Raw genomic sequence first — 13,832 nt, forward strand, 5'->3', positions numbered from 1 at the left:
CCTGAACGCTTTACCCACATTTCTGGGGAGACAAAGAGAGAGGTGAGGAGGACGGGAAAAGAAGGGAGATTCCTTTCTGGAAAAGAGGGACAAGGATGGTGTCTGGCTGTCTCCAGCCCCCTTGTGTTCAGTTCAGCACTTGGAAGGCAGTAGGTGCATAATGAATGTCAGTGAGGAAATCAACACACAGAGACGTTAAGCAGCTTGTCTAACAAGGTTGTCCGGCTGGTCAGGGGACACTGAAGCTTCGCAGCCTTTCCCGTCCTTACCTGAAAGATGCTGAGTGCCAGTGGATGTGCATATTGAAGAGTGCCTGGGAAACAGTGCTGTTGCTTTCAGGGACCCCACACTTGATCATTCCTTTGTTCAAAACAAGGCATGGTCCTTTGGCCTCTGACAAGAAGCCAATAGTTAAGTTTGCCTGGAGCTTGTGTATGACTTAGAGATCATAGATGCTTTGCTTCTAGGGTTCCCTCTGTGCCACTAGAAAAGGCCAAGGGTGCTCAGACCACAGCTGTCTAGCCATGTCAGGCCAGATTTCAAATCCTACTGATCTAACTCCTGGCAACTCGCTTACCCTCTCCAAGCTTCTGTTTTCCATCTGTAAATAGGGGCCAGTAGAGCCTGCCTCTCAGGACTGTAGTGAGGATGAAATGAGGTTGGCAACAGCTAACATTTACTGAATGCTTACTCTGAGCTGGGCAATCTCACGTGGATTGCCTCAATTTCTACTCACAATAACCTGACGCAGTAGATACAGCTATCATCCCCACGTTGCAGATGAGGAAACTGAGGCCAGAGAGTACAAGTAACTTGCCAAGGCATTCAACCCCAGGCAGCCAGGCTCCTGAGCCTCTGCTAGTAACCACCACACTGCGTGCTCAGCACGCTCCTGGCACACGGCATCGAGCTTGATACTCTTCCTGCTTCCTACAGATGTGCTTGGGTCTGATTCAAAATTGATTTTCTAATTCCAAAAGGGGCTCTGATCTAAATAGATGTCTGATCTAATGGGCTCTCCGAGCAGCCCAGCAAGGAAATAAAGGCCCTGCTCTAACTCTCCCTGGCAGGGCCTGGCATGCTGATGGCAGAGGTGGCAGGCAGGGGCATCCCTGCCGTTGGGAGAGGCTCAGCCGTGCAGGCAGCAGGTTCCCCAGGTGTCGTAGCACTAACATGGGCTGGGGCACATGCCCTGTCATGCTGCAGAGATGAAAGCCAAGGGCTTGTTCTTTTATGGGGCTGAGTGGGTGTGGTCCCGGTTGCTATGAAGTTGAGCCAGCATTCAATGTCATGCCACCCATACATACGGAACCTGAGGCCCATAGGCATCAACTAATTTAAGGGAGAGTCCAAAGGGAGAATGTCTCCTCACTGGAAGGCCTTTGTTGGGGTCTAGGCCCTTAAACAGTGGTTTCCAGTACAATGTGATAACCTGCATTTTTTTTTTTATTCCTTTTATGGCCAGCTCTGTCCCATTATCACAAGTGAGGTGGAGGCACTGAATGCCAACCTCAGCATGCTGGAGGGTGAGTCCCAGAACTGTCTCTTCTGGGTGTTTCTCCTCCCACCTTCACACGCAGGTGCTCTCCAGGTGTGCTTTGCTCCAGCTCCCCCATCTGCTTTCCCCTCTGCAAACTAGCACCGCAGGAAGGTGCATGGGAGGACCCGCCCGTGTGCAGGGCCCGCTCTTTTCTGCTGCTAACCAGCTTCACTGCAGGTGGGGGTGACTTCAGGAAACTAGACGCAAGGCAAAGAATTAAACTGTCGTGAGCCTGAATCCCAGCTCTGGCGCTAAATCCATCCTCTTCAGAATGATGAATGCTCACCCTGACCAGTTATCCCCTGGTTCGAACCCCTCCAGTGGCTCCTATAGCTGCCTTCAGGATCAAGTCCAAATACCTTAACATGGACTACAAGACCCACCTGCCGTGCTCTGGCTCCCTCTCACCTCTCTGGGCTTCATCTTGCACCTTTGTCTGCTCCAGCAATCAAACTGCTTCTACCGCCTCACACCTTGCCTCCAGTCATGCTGTCCTCTCTGCCTAGAAGAGCTTTCTCTTCCTCCCCTCCATCCATCTATTCACTTGAGAGATACTTACAGGGCACCAGTTTCTTCGCCAGCACTGTGCTAAGCCCCGAGGGATGCAGCCCCTTCTGCTCCCTACCCCGCAGGCATCCCTTGTCCTGTTCACTCCTCTTTAGCTCTGAAGGCTCAGCTCAGGTATAGTCTCTCCCAAGAAATCCTACCTGACAGCCTACACCCCAAAGTCCCGCCTCCTCAACGCTCACATGACACTTCGGGCAGATCTCTCTTTGCACTTCATCCACTTACCGCCCCCCCACCCCCCACACCCTGCCATGTTATGCTGAGCCCCTGTAATAGGCTGGGTGCTGTTCTTGGTGCTGGGGATGCAGCAGTAAGCCTGTGAGACAGAAATCCCTGCCCTCATGGGGCTGATGAGAGGAGACAGCCAGCCAGCAAGATAATAAATAAATCTATGGTATCGTTGCGATAAGTGGTAAGAAGAAAAATAAAGCAGGGAAGGAGCTGACGAGGGGTTTTTGTTTAAAATAGCATGGCCAGGAAAGGCACCACTGAGCAGCTGGCATTAGAGTAAAGACCTGAATGAAGTAGGGAGTAAGCCGCTCCTAGATCTGGATGAAGAACATTCCAGGCAGAGAGAACTGCAGGCTCAAAGGCCCATGTGGGAGCATGCCGAGTGCATTGGAGGAATTTTGAGGAGTCCATCCCGAGAGCAGAGGGAAGGAAGGGAAAACAGCAGGAGGTGAGGTCAGAGAGTGGGAAAGCAGATGGCTAGACCTTCAGGGCTCTGTAGGTCACTACAAAGCCTGGTTCTTAGTCTGAGATGGGAAGTCTTGAGAGAGTTCTGAGCACAGCTTTCATGAACTGACTTATATTTTAAGGAGATCACTCTGGTTTCTGTCTATTGATAATAGGACAGGATTCAGGGGTGGAAGCAGGGAGACCACTTAAGAGGCTAGTGCAGTGACCTATACGAGCAAGGAAGGCAGTGACCTGGGTGGAGTGACGAAGATGGTGAGATATGTTCAGGTTTCGGATGTACCTGGAGGGTAGGGACAGTGGTATTTGCTGACACATTGAATGTGGGTCATGAGGGGAGTCAGGCATGAGGCCAGGGTTTACTCTAAGCAACTAGAAAATTGGAAGAGTGGAATTACCGATACCAAGATGGGGCAGACTATAAGACTATGTTTGTAGTAGGCCCTCTGGAGCTCAGTTACAGATCTGCTCTTATTACGCTGTATTATAATTTCCTGTTTATATGTCTGTCTCCTCCTCCAGACTGTGAGTTCATTGAGGGCAAGGACGTTGACTCTTCTCCGTGTTCTCAACACCGAGCACAGTGCCTAACTCACACTAGGTTCATAAATATTAGCTTGATAAAGGGATGAAAGGAGATGATGGCTGGACAGATGGATTGATGAGTGGATGCAGATAGATGAATAAAAAAGAACAGATTGGAGAGGTAGGGAAAGAGAAAGAAGATGTAGAAAAGATGAGGAAAGAACCAGTGGAGGATTGCCATGTCCTAGGTTGCTGTGGGCAAATTTCTTTACTTCTGGGAGCATGCATAAAAGGCTATGTGCCAAAATTTTACTGATGGTTCTCTCAGGGAAATGTGATAAAGAAGAGTTTTTACTTTCTTCTTTTGATTTATCTACTTTTCCTGGGTTTTGAAAAGTGAGCAAGTATTATTTATGAAACAGGGTAAGGGTTAATTTTTGTTTTAAATAACAGAGGATTAAAAACCTGTTCTGGATAAATATTAACCATGTGTTATACTATACCTTTAATAAATGTAAATTTTCTTTTTTCCTTGTTATTTAGTTTTAAGAAGCATTGACAACTATACCCTGCTGGATTATTCCCTAATCAGTTCTCCAGAAATTACTGAGAATTACATTGATCTGAATTTGAAGGTAATTTTATCATCATCAGAGTCCTAAGCTTGGCTATCAATAGCCACTATTCAAGGAACAAATATTACGTGCAGAGGGAAATATAACTACATTCTCTTCCAACAGTTTAATTTTCTTTCAAGCAGTTCTCTCATGTTTATGCTCCTTTAAAAGACTCTTGAACATCTTCTGGACTGGTAAATGATTGCTTGGATTGCACAGCATATGCCTGCCTTCTTCAAGAAAAGTATCGTGACGTCTCTGCCTCTGGGAGTAAGGCTGAAGACTAAGGGCAGCAAGTAGAATAGTCTGCATTTATTAGGGCTTAACAGATCAGTAGACTATAAATATTGATAGTTCTATTCCTAGCTCTCAGGTTAGTCGATCTAACTGAGGGCTGCTGAACTCTGTCAGGGCCATTAACACATGATAATACTGTTTGCTGGGCTTCCCTGGTGGCGCAGTCGTTGAGAGTCCGCCTGCTGATGCAGGGGACACGGGTTCATGCCCCGGTCCGGGAAGATCCCACATGCCGCGAAGCGGCTGGGCCCATGAACCATGGCCACTGAGCCTGCGCGTCTGGAGCCTGTGCTCCGCAACGGGAGAGGCCACAGCAGGGAGAGGCCCACGTACCGCAAAAAAAAAAAAAAAAAAAAAATAGTGTTTGCTGATTCTGGAAAAGTGATTAACTGTGCTTTTGTCCCAAAGTAAATATAATTTATTTTAAAATTTATTTATTTTTTGTTGGGGGGCTACTCCTCGTTGTGGTGCGTGGGCTTCTCATTGTGGTGGCTTCTCTTGTTGCAGAGTATGGGCTCTAGGCACGCGGGCTTCAGTAGCTGTGGCAAGTGGGCTCAGTAGTTGTGGCTTGAAGGCTCTAGAGCTCAGGCTCCGTAGTTGTGGCGCACAGGCTTAGTTGCTCCGCGGCATGTGGGATTTTCCCGTACCAGGGCTCGAACCCGTGTCTCCTGCATTGGCAGGCGAATTCTTTTTTCTTTTTTTTTTTGCAGTACGCGGGCCTCTCACTGTTGTGGCCTCTCCCGTTGCAGAGCACAGGCTCCGGATGCGCAGGCTCAGCGGCCATGGCTCACGGGCCCAGCCGCTCCGCAGCATGTGGGATCTTCCCAGACCGGGGCACGAACCCGTGTCCCCTGCATTGGCAGGCAGACTCTCAACCACTGCGCCACCAGGGAAGCCCAAGTAGGCGAATTCTTAACCACTGCGCCACCAGGGAAGCCCCCGTTGGTTTTTTTTTTAAATGTATGTTGGCTTATGTTTCAATCAGAGTCATTCAACTCAGTTAAATATTACACAAGACACCATTTTGTAATAACAGCCTATACCTTATGAAGGCAGCAGTAAAAATGCCACAAAAATGCTTTGAGCCATTTAGAATCCTGGGTCCTTCTGAGTCTTTCTGTGATGCCCCAGATGCTCAGAAGTTATGGATTTTGAAGGTCAAAAGTTTGACATCTCTACATGACACTTCAGGAACTATTCAGAGCTGTCCCCTCCAGCTACATTCACCTGCCTTCCTGTCTCTGAGAAGAGGACTAACAAGGAACTTCTCACTGGATTACACCCCAGGGTGGACAGACACACTCAGATATGCTCAAGAAGTCATCAGAGGACTCGTGGTTTTTTCAACCCTACTGAGTTTCTGGAATATTCCTTATTCTGACTTGAGTGGGTCCACCTTCTTTAGTCCTGCACATTCGAGTCTTCCCCTGATAACACTGGTCTTTCTCTCTGTTTCCCCACAGGGCGTATTCTACCCCCTGGAAAACCTCACAGATCCCCCCTTCTCATCAGTTCCTTTTGTGCTCCCGGAACACAGTGACTCTATGATCTACATTGGAATCTCCGAGTATTTCTTTAAATCTGCGTCCTATGCTTATTTTACAGCTGGGGCTTTCAACGTCACTCTCACCACAGAAAAGGTTAGGAGAGTTAACGGATGATGACAATCGACACCAACATTTAATCTTGTTATAAGTATCCCATTATGGGGGGTTTTATGTCATAGTTTCTATTCCTGGGCCTTTGTAGACACTATCACTCCTAGCAGGACAATGAATGAAGGGATTGTGGAATGAATGTTGATACTAGTTGGGGAGTTGTTGGGTTTCCAGTTCTGCTAATTTCAGCTTTTTATGATACTGGGCCACTGTTCTTCTAGACTGATCTTCAATAATACCAAGAAGCCCCTCCACTACTTATTACCTGTGACAAATACCTATGAAAATTTGGTAATTTCAATGTACTTAACTTCTCTGTGCCAGATTTCATCATTTGGAAAATGGGAATAATAATGTTCCATACTCATAGGGTTGTTATGGGCATTAAAGAGGTTTAAATATACGTAAAGCATTCAGACCAATGCCTAGCACAGACTACATGCTCTCTGAGTGTTGATTATCATCATCATCATCACCATTATTATTTTATTATTTGTGTTATGCCAACATAAAGGTTTCTCCTGTTAGTAATTACAACTGACATCTACAATGACCAGTAAATAGCACAGATATTCATTGATCCTCTTTGTCATGCCCCTCCCTTTTATAATGAGAACTCTCTCTTCTACCAGTCAACTAACAACTTCTATTGAGCATTCCTTATGTATCTTTTCATTCTCTAGGCCTTAATTATACAAATAATTATAAATCTTGTGTTCAAAATGCTGGTGGCAACACCAGCTGCCATACAGTACTGAGAATTAGGCACTTCTAGCTTCAGACTTGAAAACCATTCATCTGTGAAGGTAAATTGCTTACGTATCATACGTCTCCGTAACCTCTGAAAAAGAGGACAACAACACAAGACATTGTTAACCACTGTAAAATGTTTACACGTGGATCGTAACCATACGATATACACTGTGTTCCTAAGGCTAAAAGGCCCTTACTCAAAAGCAATGTAACTTCCTATGTGACCTAGGACAAGTCACCTTACTTCTCTGGGCCTCAGATTTCCTGTGGTTGGGCTATAAAATAATCAGTCACCTTCAAACACTAGGCATTTTTGGTGTAACAGCTTCATGATTCATAAAAATGATAGGGAATGCTGCATTTTTCCCTGGAAATACAACCCAGGTAAAAACCTTACAGTGACATGATGGTCTTCATTTCCCAGATTTTCAACCATTTGATTCGCAACTCTCAAGGCCTTGGCAACATGCTCTCCTGGGTGAGTGCTCAGGGTTTGACTCCTTCATGGTGTATTTGGTTTCACTGCAATTACTTCCGGAAGACTTTTTGTTTCTTTATGTTCCTTTCTGGTCCAAGCTTGCATCCGTATTTCCATTCTTAAGAGTTTTTCTTTTAATCAGATATCCACAAATATTAACTGAACAGTACAAGTTACTAGGAAAGACATTGTACACAGAATAAATCATTTGTTCCTTCCATAAGGTTCCACCACACTTTAAATAATTAGCTTAAATGGGAAAGGAAGGAATAGTGCCACATTGTGACTTTAGCAAAACAACTATTAATATCATGCTGTCATGGGATCTGAGTATTGGACACAGTATATTGAAAGGCTCAGGTTTGCCCTGGAGGACAGAGAGATGCTCGTGTAGCATCCTGGGTTTAGAGCAAGGATCTTGAGTCAGACAGACCTAGATTTGAATCCCAGTTCTATAACTTACTCATCTGGAACCTTGAGAAAATTACTTAACTTCTCTGAGACTCACTTTCTTTAGTTGTGAAATGGGAATTCCGATAGAACCTGCCTCAGAGGGATTTTTTGGAGATTAGATGCAATGATACTGAAAGTCCTGACATGGTGCCTGACACACAGTATGTGTTCAATAAATGGCAGCTGTTATTATTATTATCTTGTTGTTATTGGTATAATTATTAAAGAGCTTTTTTCTGTTCTACCTGTATGATGTAAGATTTAATCACCACAGGCCACCCCAAATTTGTGATTTCCCCTCTTCAACTCATGACTCCCAATCTCTGTTTCTCTCCCTGAATGTGGGCAGATTGCAGAGCTGTACATCTTGTCCCAGCCCTTCATGGTACAGGTCTTGGCAAGAGAGCCTCCCGTGGTCAATTTATTACCAGGTAACTTCACCCTAGACATCCCTGCCTCCTTCGTGATACTCACCCAGTCCAAGAACTCGACTGCAGAAACCATCATTTCCATGGACTTTGTAAGTCTGCGGGGACAGGAGGGCAGCCTACGGATACCAGTCCTGTTCGTGCAGTAGACCACTGGCCAGCAGGGTCTACTAAATGTTTGGCGGGATGGGATGTGATCCATCGATTAGGAGAGAGGACAGGGTGGGGGTAGGTATGGGAGGCCAGTGCTCATACCCCCAAACGTTGTAAAATAGCTCTCCCCGCTTCTCCACGTCCTGTGTGCCCTTCCCTCTGCTTCAGTTACATTGATAACCAAATTTCTTTTTTTTTTGAAATAAGTCAGTCAAGGTGGAATTCAAGTTTATTTGAGTAGATGAAGGCCAAATAAAATCTGAGAGAAAATGACTGAACAATGAACCTAAGTGAGACATCTCCCTCTCCCTCTCTCTCCCCCTACTGCCCCCCACACACGCAAAAGAGAGATTAGAAGACAAGGAAAAATAATTTAAAGGAGATCTTCAAACAAAAAGTCTTTATAGTTAGTTTCCCTACCTGCAAGACAATATTTTTAGAGCTATTTCTTTCCAATATCTTTTGAGATGAGAGTGAAAGTGAAGTTTATGTTTCTACTATAGGTAATGATATTCATGGCCAAACTGGATACATTCACTCATCTTACTAATGTACGCTTTTGTTCTCTGCAGGTTGCTAGTACCAATGTTGCCCTGGCTATTCTGGGACAAAGATTGATCTGCTCTTTATCTCTGGACAGGTAAGCTCAGTTGATGTGACTGTTGGATGGTAGCACTAAGTGAATCAACAGACCTTAGAGACAAGTGAACAGTAACAGGTGAAGTTACCATTCAATAGAACGTGAATCACTTAAACATTTCTCCTATAATAGTCCAGATAATTTCAGAATATGCACCTAACTGAAAATTATGAAGTTTTTCTTTTTTCTTCCCATTAGACAATGTTCAGATAAATTTGGCAACAAAATTATTGTAAATTTAACTCCACAATGTAAATTCTCATTCTAATGGTACAGCAGTGTAAAATAAAGTTCCTCTTCAACAAATTTAGAATGGATGCTATTGAAGAAAGAGCATGAAACTTTGAGGTCAAGGAATGAAGTTTCAAATCCCTGCTCCCTGGTTCCAGAACCGTGATCAAGTCTGTTAACCTCTCTGAACCTCAGTTTCCTTATCTGTAAAGTAATGAAGTTGGACAAAATCATCTCTGAGTTACCTTCAGGCTCTGACACTCTGATCCCTTTACTAAAGTGGAGAATTTAACAAGACCATGCCCCACGGCCTGGCTGGCTCTCAAACACAAACCATGCCGTGTGAAAGGGCTTGAGCAGGTCATGTACACAGATCATTGAACACTAATTACCACTGGGAAGAACCACCTGCAAAGCCCGTTCTCCTCAGCCCAATAAAGCCCATAGCTGAAGCCATGAATCAGACTACCTGGGGCGGAGGGAGGCAGGGGAGGATATACAGAATAATCAGGTGGCCCAGACTAAATCCATGAAAGGACAAAAAGGAAGCAATAAAACAGACAAAGAAATCCTAGTCTGAAAAGATTGGGAAACCAACAGAGAGAAAAAGTAAGTCAATCACCATAAGTCAAATTGATGGTTAGGAAGACTATTGTAGAAACATGGAAAATGTTTTCAATAAAATAATATGAAATGGAATAAGCAGAATACAGAACTGCATAAACACAACAGTCAGCCATGTAAACTAGCTTTCCATCTGGATAAGGAAGTGAATTACAGATGAAGGGTTGTGTTAGACTATGAGATTATGAGTCGGTTGTTTCGTCAAAATTTTCTTTATAACTATGTTGTTTTCCCAATAAAAGGAACAATAAAAGCAAAAAGTAATATGGCTTCCCAGAAATAAAAGACTTCATGAAGGCTTTCTCCTCAACTTTACCCAGGCCTTCAAAGAAGGACGAATTTCTCCATTAAATTCTAAAGGCACAGTGCCCAGAGCCTATGAGACTTCAGGGACCCATGAAAATGTTTTAATATATTTTAAAATGAGAATCTTAGGGGCTTCCCTGGTGGCGCAGTGGTTGAGAGTCCGCCTGCCGCTGCAGGGGACACGGGTTCGTGCCTTGGTCCGGGAGGATACCACATGCCGCGGAGCGGCTGTGCCCGTGAGCCATGGCCGCTGAGCCTGCGCGTCCGGAGCCTGTGCTCCGCAACGGGAGAGGCCACAACAGTGAGAGGCCCATGTACCGCAAAAAAAAAAAAAAAAAAAAAAAAAGAATTTTAAAATAAATACAATCCAGACTGGATTATACTTATCTTTATACCAACACAGTCTTCGAAGATAATTTTTAATGTTTTTTTATGGAGGAAGGGCTCCTGAAGGCTTCAGGCTACCAGAATTCATAATGTGGCCCTGTTTCTAGAGGATCAAAGCTGATGAAACTCTGAACCTTGATGGGTGGTGTTTGAGATGGCAGTTTTAATGGTTGAGAGGATGGAAGCCAGAGAGCAGGAGATGAGGAGGGAAAGGACCAAAGGTGAAGAGCTGGCGGTATCTGAGCTAGGCCGAGAGAAAGGAGAGAATTTGAAAGGCGGTTTGCCTGAGCCGCAGGACTGGGAGACCTCTATCTGGAGACTGAGAAGAAAGGGCTATAGGAAAGGGGAGCTGGCAATCTGGAGTGATGGGGGAGTATGCGGGCAGGGCTGCTAATTGAGGCAGCAAGCTCTGAGAAGGTAGAAACATTTGCACTTGAGCGGGGTTCTGGTTTACTGGCAGGATCTGAAGGAAGGATTTAATAAGAAGGGGATTTCAGGCTGTGGCAGGCAGGTAGGAAAGATCTTAAGTTGCAGAGACCAGGTTTGCTTCTCTGCTTAATTGGGCTTGACACTCACCTCCAACATTCTACCAGTAAGAAACTGCATGTACAGTGGGCATTACGTTTATTTATGGGAGTAACTGGGAAAACTGATGGTAACCTGCTAAATTCACATCATCCAAAGGAATGTTTGAATTCATTCTCTAGCTTCCGGCGGTCCACAAGCCTTCTTTGACCTTGTGAACACAAACCTGAAATTAGAACTCCTGCCTGCTTGAAGTCTCTTCCGAACACCCCTGTGATCTCCTTTAGATTCACGTGCTGGGGAGGCTGCCTGTGCCCTGAGGCCTTAGTAGGGTCTGAACAAGACCACCTACATAGTTTGTGAGGCTTGGTGCAAAATGAAAGTGCAGAACCCCTGTTCAAAAATTATGAAGAATTTCAAGATGGAGACGGCAGGGCATTAAACCGAGCACAGAACCCTTCTGAGCACCGTGCAGGTCACGTGCACTGAGTCTGAGTGGGGCTCCTGCAGCGGGTACTATAGCAAACCTCAGGCAGCGAGCAGACTAGGGGCAAAGCAGGTGGGCCTGGCATCACTCAGGCCTCAGGCAGTCAAACCCAGAAGCAAGACCACAAAGGAGCAGAGGCTGTGCTGAAAGAGCAGCCTGAGTCTTTGCAGCAAGAGCAGTAGGCCCGCCTCCCACACGGGCCACTGCAGCCAATGCCTCCGCTCCCGGGCTCCACAGAGCTGCTTTTCAGGGTGAGCTGGTTTGGTCTTAAGTGACGTCATAGAGACACAGCAGGAAAACGTGTAAAGTGGACGGGGATCAGTGAAACACCCCTGAGGAGAGCCAGGGAACACAGGGTCTCCGAATACGTCTCCCCAGAACACCACGACCTTCCTAACTGTCCCCTGTCTGAGGGCGTCTCTCTCTGGAGCTGCTCAGGGCTGGCTACCTAGACACGAGATGCAGAAATCAGAGGCGAATCCAGGGTGGTGAGTTTAGAGAGGTGGGGAGATCATGGGCTTTGGAATCAGACTAGCTGGTTCAGGTCCCAGCCCGAATCATTAGCTGTGGGATCTCAGGCAAGTTTCTTAACCTCTCTGGGCCTACATTTTCTCCTCTATAAAATGATAAAATAAAACCCACTTCAGGGAGTTGTTGTGAGGAGTACCTGAGGTAATACATGTAAAGTGCATGTTAAGTGTTAAAAAAAATGATGGCTATGGCTATTATCTAAAATTATGGGGACTGACCTCAGCCAGGGGAAGGAAGGACTCAATTATACAAGATCATTCCAAGAGCTCTATTCAGAAAACACCTCACTCCCCTGTCTCCTGTCCAGTGATGGCTATTAGAGAAATTGCCTTTTGTTCTACCATTTATAAATACACTTTATCATTGAGCCTTTACTATCTGCTGGTCCTGTACCAAGCACCACACATATATTACTTTATTTAAACCTCACAGCCCTGTATCTCCAGGATCCAGCACAGCGCTCCATAAGTGTCTGTAGATTGAATGAATAATCCTGGAAGTAGCTTATCATCCCCATTTTCCAGCTTATAGAGGTCAAGTAACTTACTCAAGTGTTGACCAAAATAAATGGACTGCCGGATATTTCTCCCCAGCAAAGATGTGTGTATTTGGGATGAGCAGAGAACTGCAGTTTGGGGTCTATAACCATGGTGAGCCCTGTGCAAGTCCCCACATGGCAAGAGAAGGAGAACCCTTTTATAGAGAGAAAAGGAAGTTGGGAGGGCTGTAGTAAACAAAGAGTCCATGGCTTTTCTTTAGCTAAGTCCTTGCCAGGAAACAAGAGGAGGCTTCCTTCTTCCTGTTGGGTTCTGCTGTCGTCACAGGGTGTGAGAACTCCCCCTGCTGGTCTCCAGACTCTATTGAACTGAGCTTTCTATTTATTAGTAATTTTTTATGCAAGTCACAGAGCTATTGAATGGCAGAGCTAGAACTTGAACCTGAGTGAGTCTTCAACGCCATGAGTGTTTGTTTACTTACTACATTGTACTGCCTTTGATGTGGTGAATAGCTAAGTCTTAGAAAATGAGACTTAGACCTACAATTTATAAAATAAATACCTTTGCCTAGAGGAGAAAACCAGAAGCATGGAGTCAGGTTAAAGTGAAACAGGATGTCCTTTCTCAGTGCTAAGTATTGATGAAAAAAGAGAAGACACTGGCATTGTGTGTCCTGAAATGGAAAAAGCACACAGCCCTTTTCTCATTGCATTAAGGAACTGAGTGAAGGAAAGAATAAAGAAAGAGAAAGCTGGAAGTACTAGTAATAAACTTGACCTCTTTGTGTATGTCCAATTAAAAGCACAGGCTCTGGAGTCAAGCATGTCTCATTTTGAATTCTACCTCAGCCATTTGCTAGCTGTGTGACCTTGCACAAGTTAACTTTCCTCCTCAGCAAAACAGAGCCCCTGTGTAGAATGTTGTATTGGTAGAGATGAGAATGTATGAAAAGCACAGCGCCCAGCCCATAATCAGTGCTCAAGAAACATCCGTTACTGCTACTAGTAGTACTTTATTCTCTTTCCTTATTCTAGTATCAAAGTTTGGCCAAGTAAGAGGGAGAACTTGGTCCCAAGAGACATGACAAGGGTCTTAAAAGCTGTGGAGTGGCCCATAAACCAGATTCTTACAGCTCTTTCTATATTTGAGGCTTTTGTTCCAAACAGTTCTGTTTGGAGGTAACTCCAATCCAGATTGGTCTATTTGGAGGTAACTTCAATCCAAATGTCCATGTAGACATTTTTGAGACTAATTCAGGGACCAAATTAAACAACACTTTCCTTTTGATGGTCTTCATACACGTGACTTAATTCTAACCCTTTTTCTTAATCGCATGCAAAGCTCAGGGCAATCAAACGCACATCATTGTTCAACCATTTAGAGCTTGGAACACTTTTTTTTTACATTCCCATGATTGAGGATTTGGATACTCCCAAACT

The 13,832-nt window shown here is 45.0% G+C and overlaps 1 protein-coding gene across 1 annotated transcript in view; it reads left to right on the top strand.

Annotated features, from left to right (window-relative positions):
* The window catches only part of BPIFC (BPI fold containing family C), a 44,690-nt gene that overhangs the window by 17,904 nt on the left and 12,954 nt on the right, over positions 1–13,832 (top strand). Inside the window, exons 9-14 of the mRNA XM_032645856.1 lie at positions 1,466–1,526; positions 3,872–3,963; positions 5,706–5,882; positions 7,078–7,131; positions 7,934–8,104; positions 8,738–8,805. Of these exons, the coding sequence (XP_032501747.1) occupies positions 1,466–1,526; positions 3,872–3,963; positions 5,706–5,882; positions 7,078–7,131; positions 7,934–8,104; positions 8,738–8,805 (623 nt within the window). The remainder of the gene's footprint in view (positions 1–1,465; positions 1,527–3,871; positions 3,964–5,705; positions 5,883–7,077; positions 7,132–7,933; positions 8,105–8,737; positions 8,806–13,832) is intronic.

The sequence above is a fragment of the Phocoena sinus genome, chromosome 10, assembly GCF_008692025.1.
Source record: "Phocoena sinus isolate mPhoSin1 chromosome 10, mPhoSin1.pri, whole genome shotgun sequence".
NCBI lineage: Eukaryota > Metazoa > Chordata > Mammalia > Artiodactyla > Phocoenidae > Phocoena > Phocoena sinus.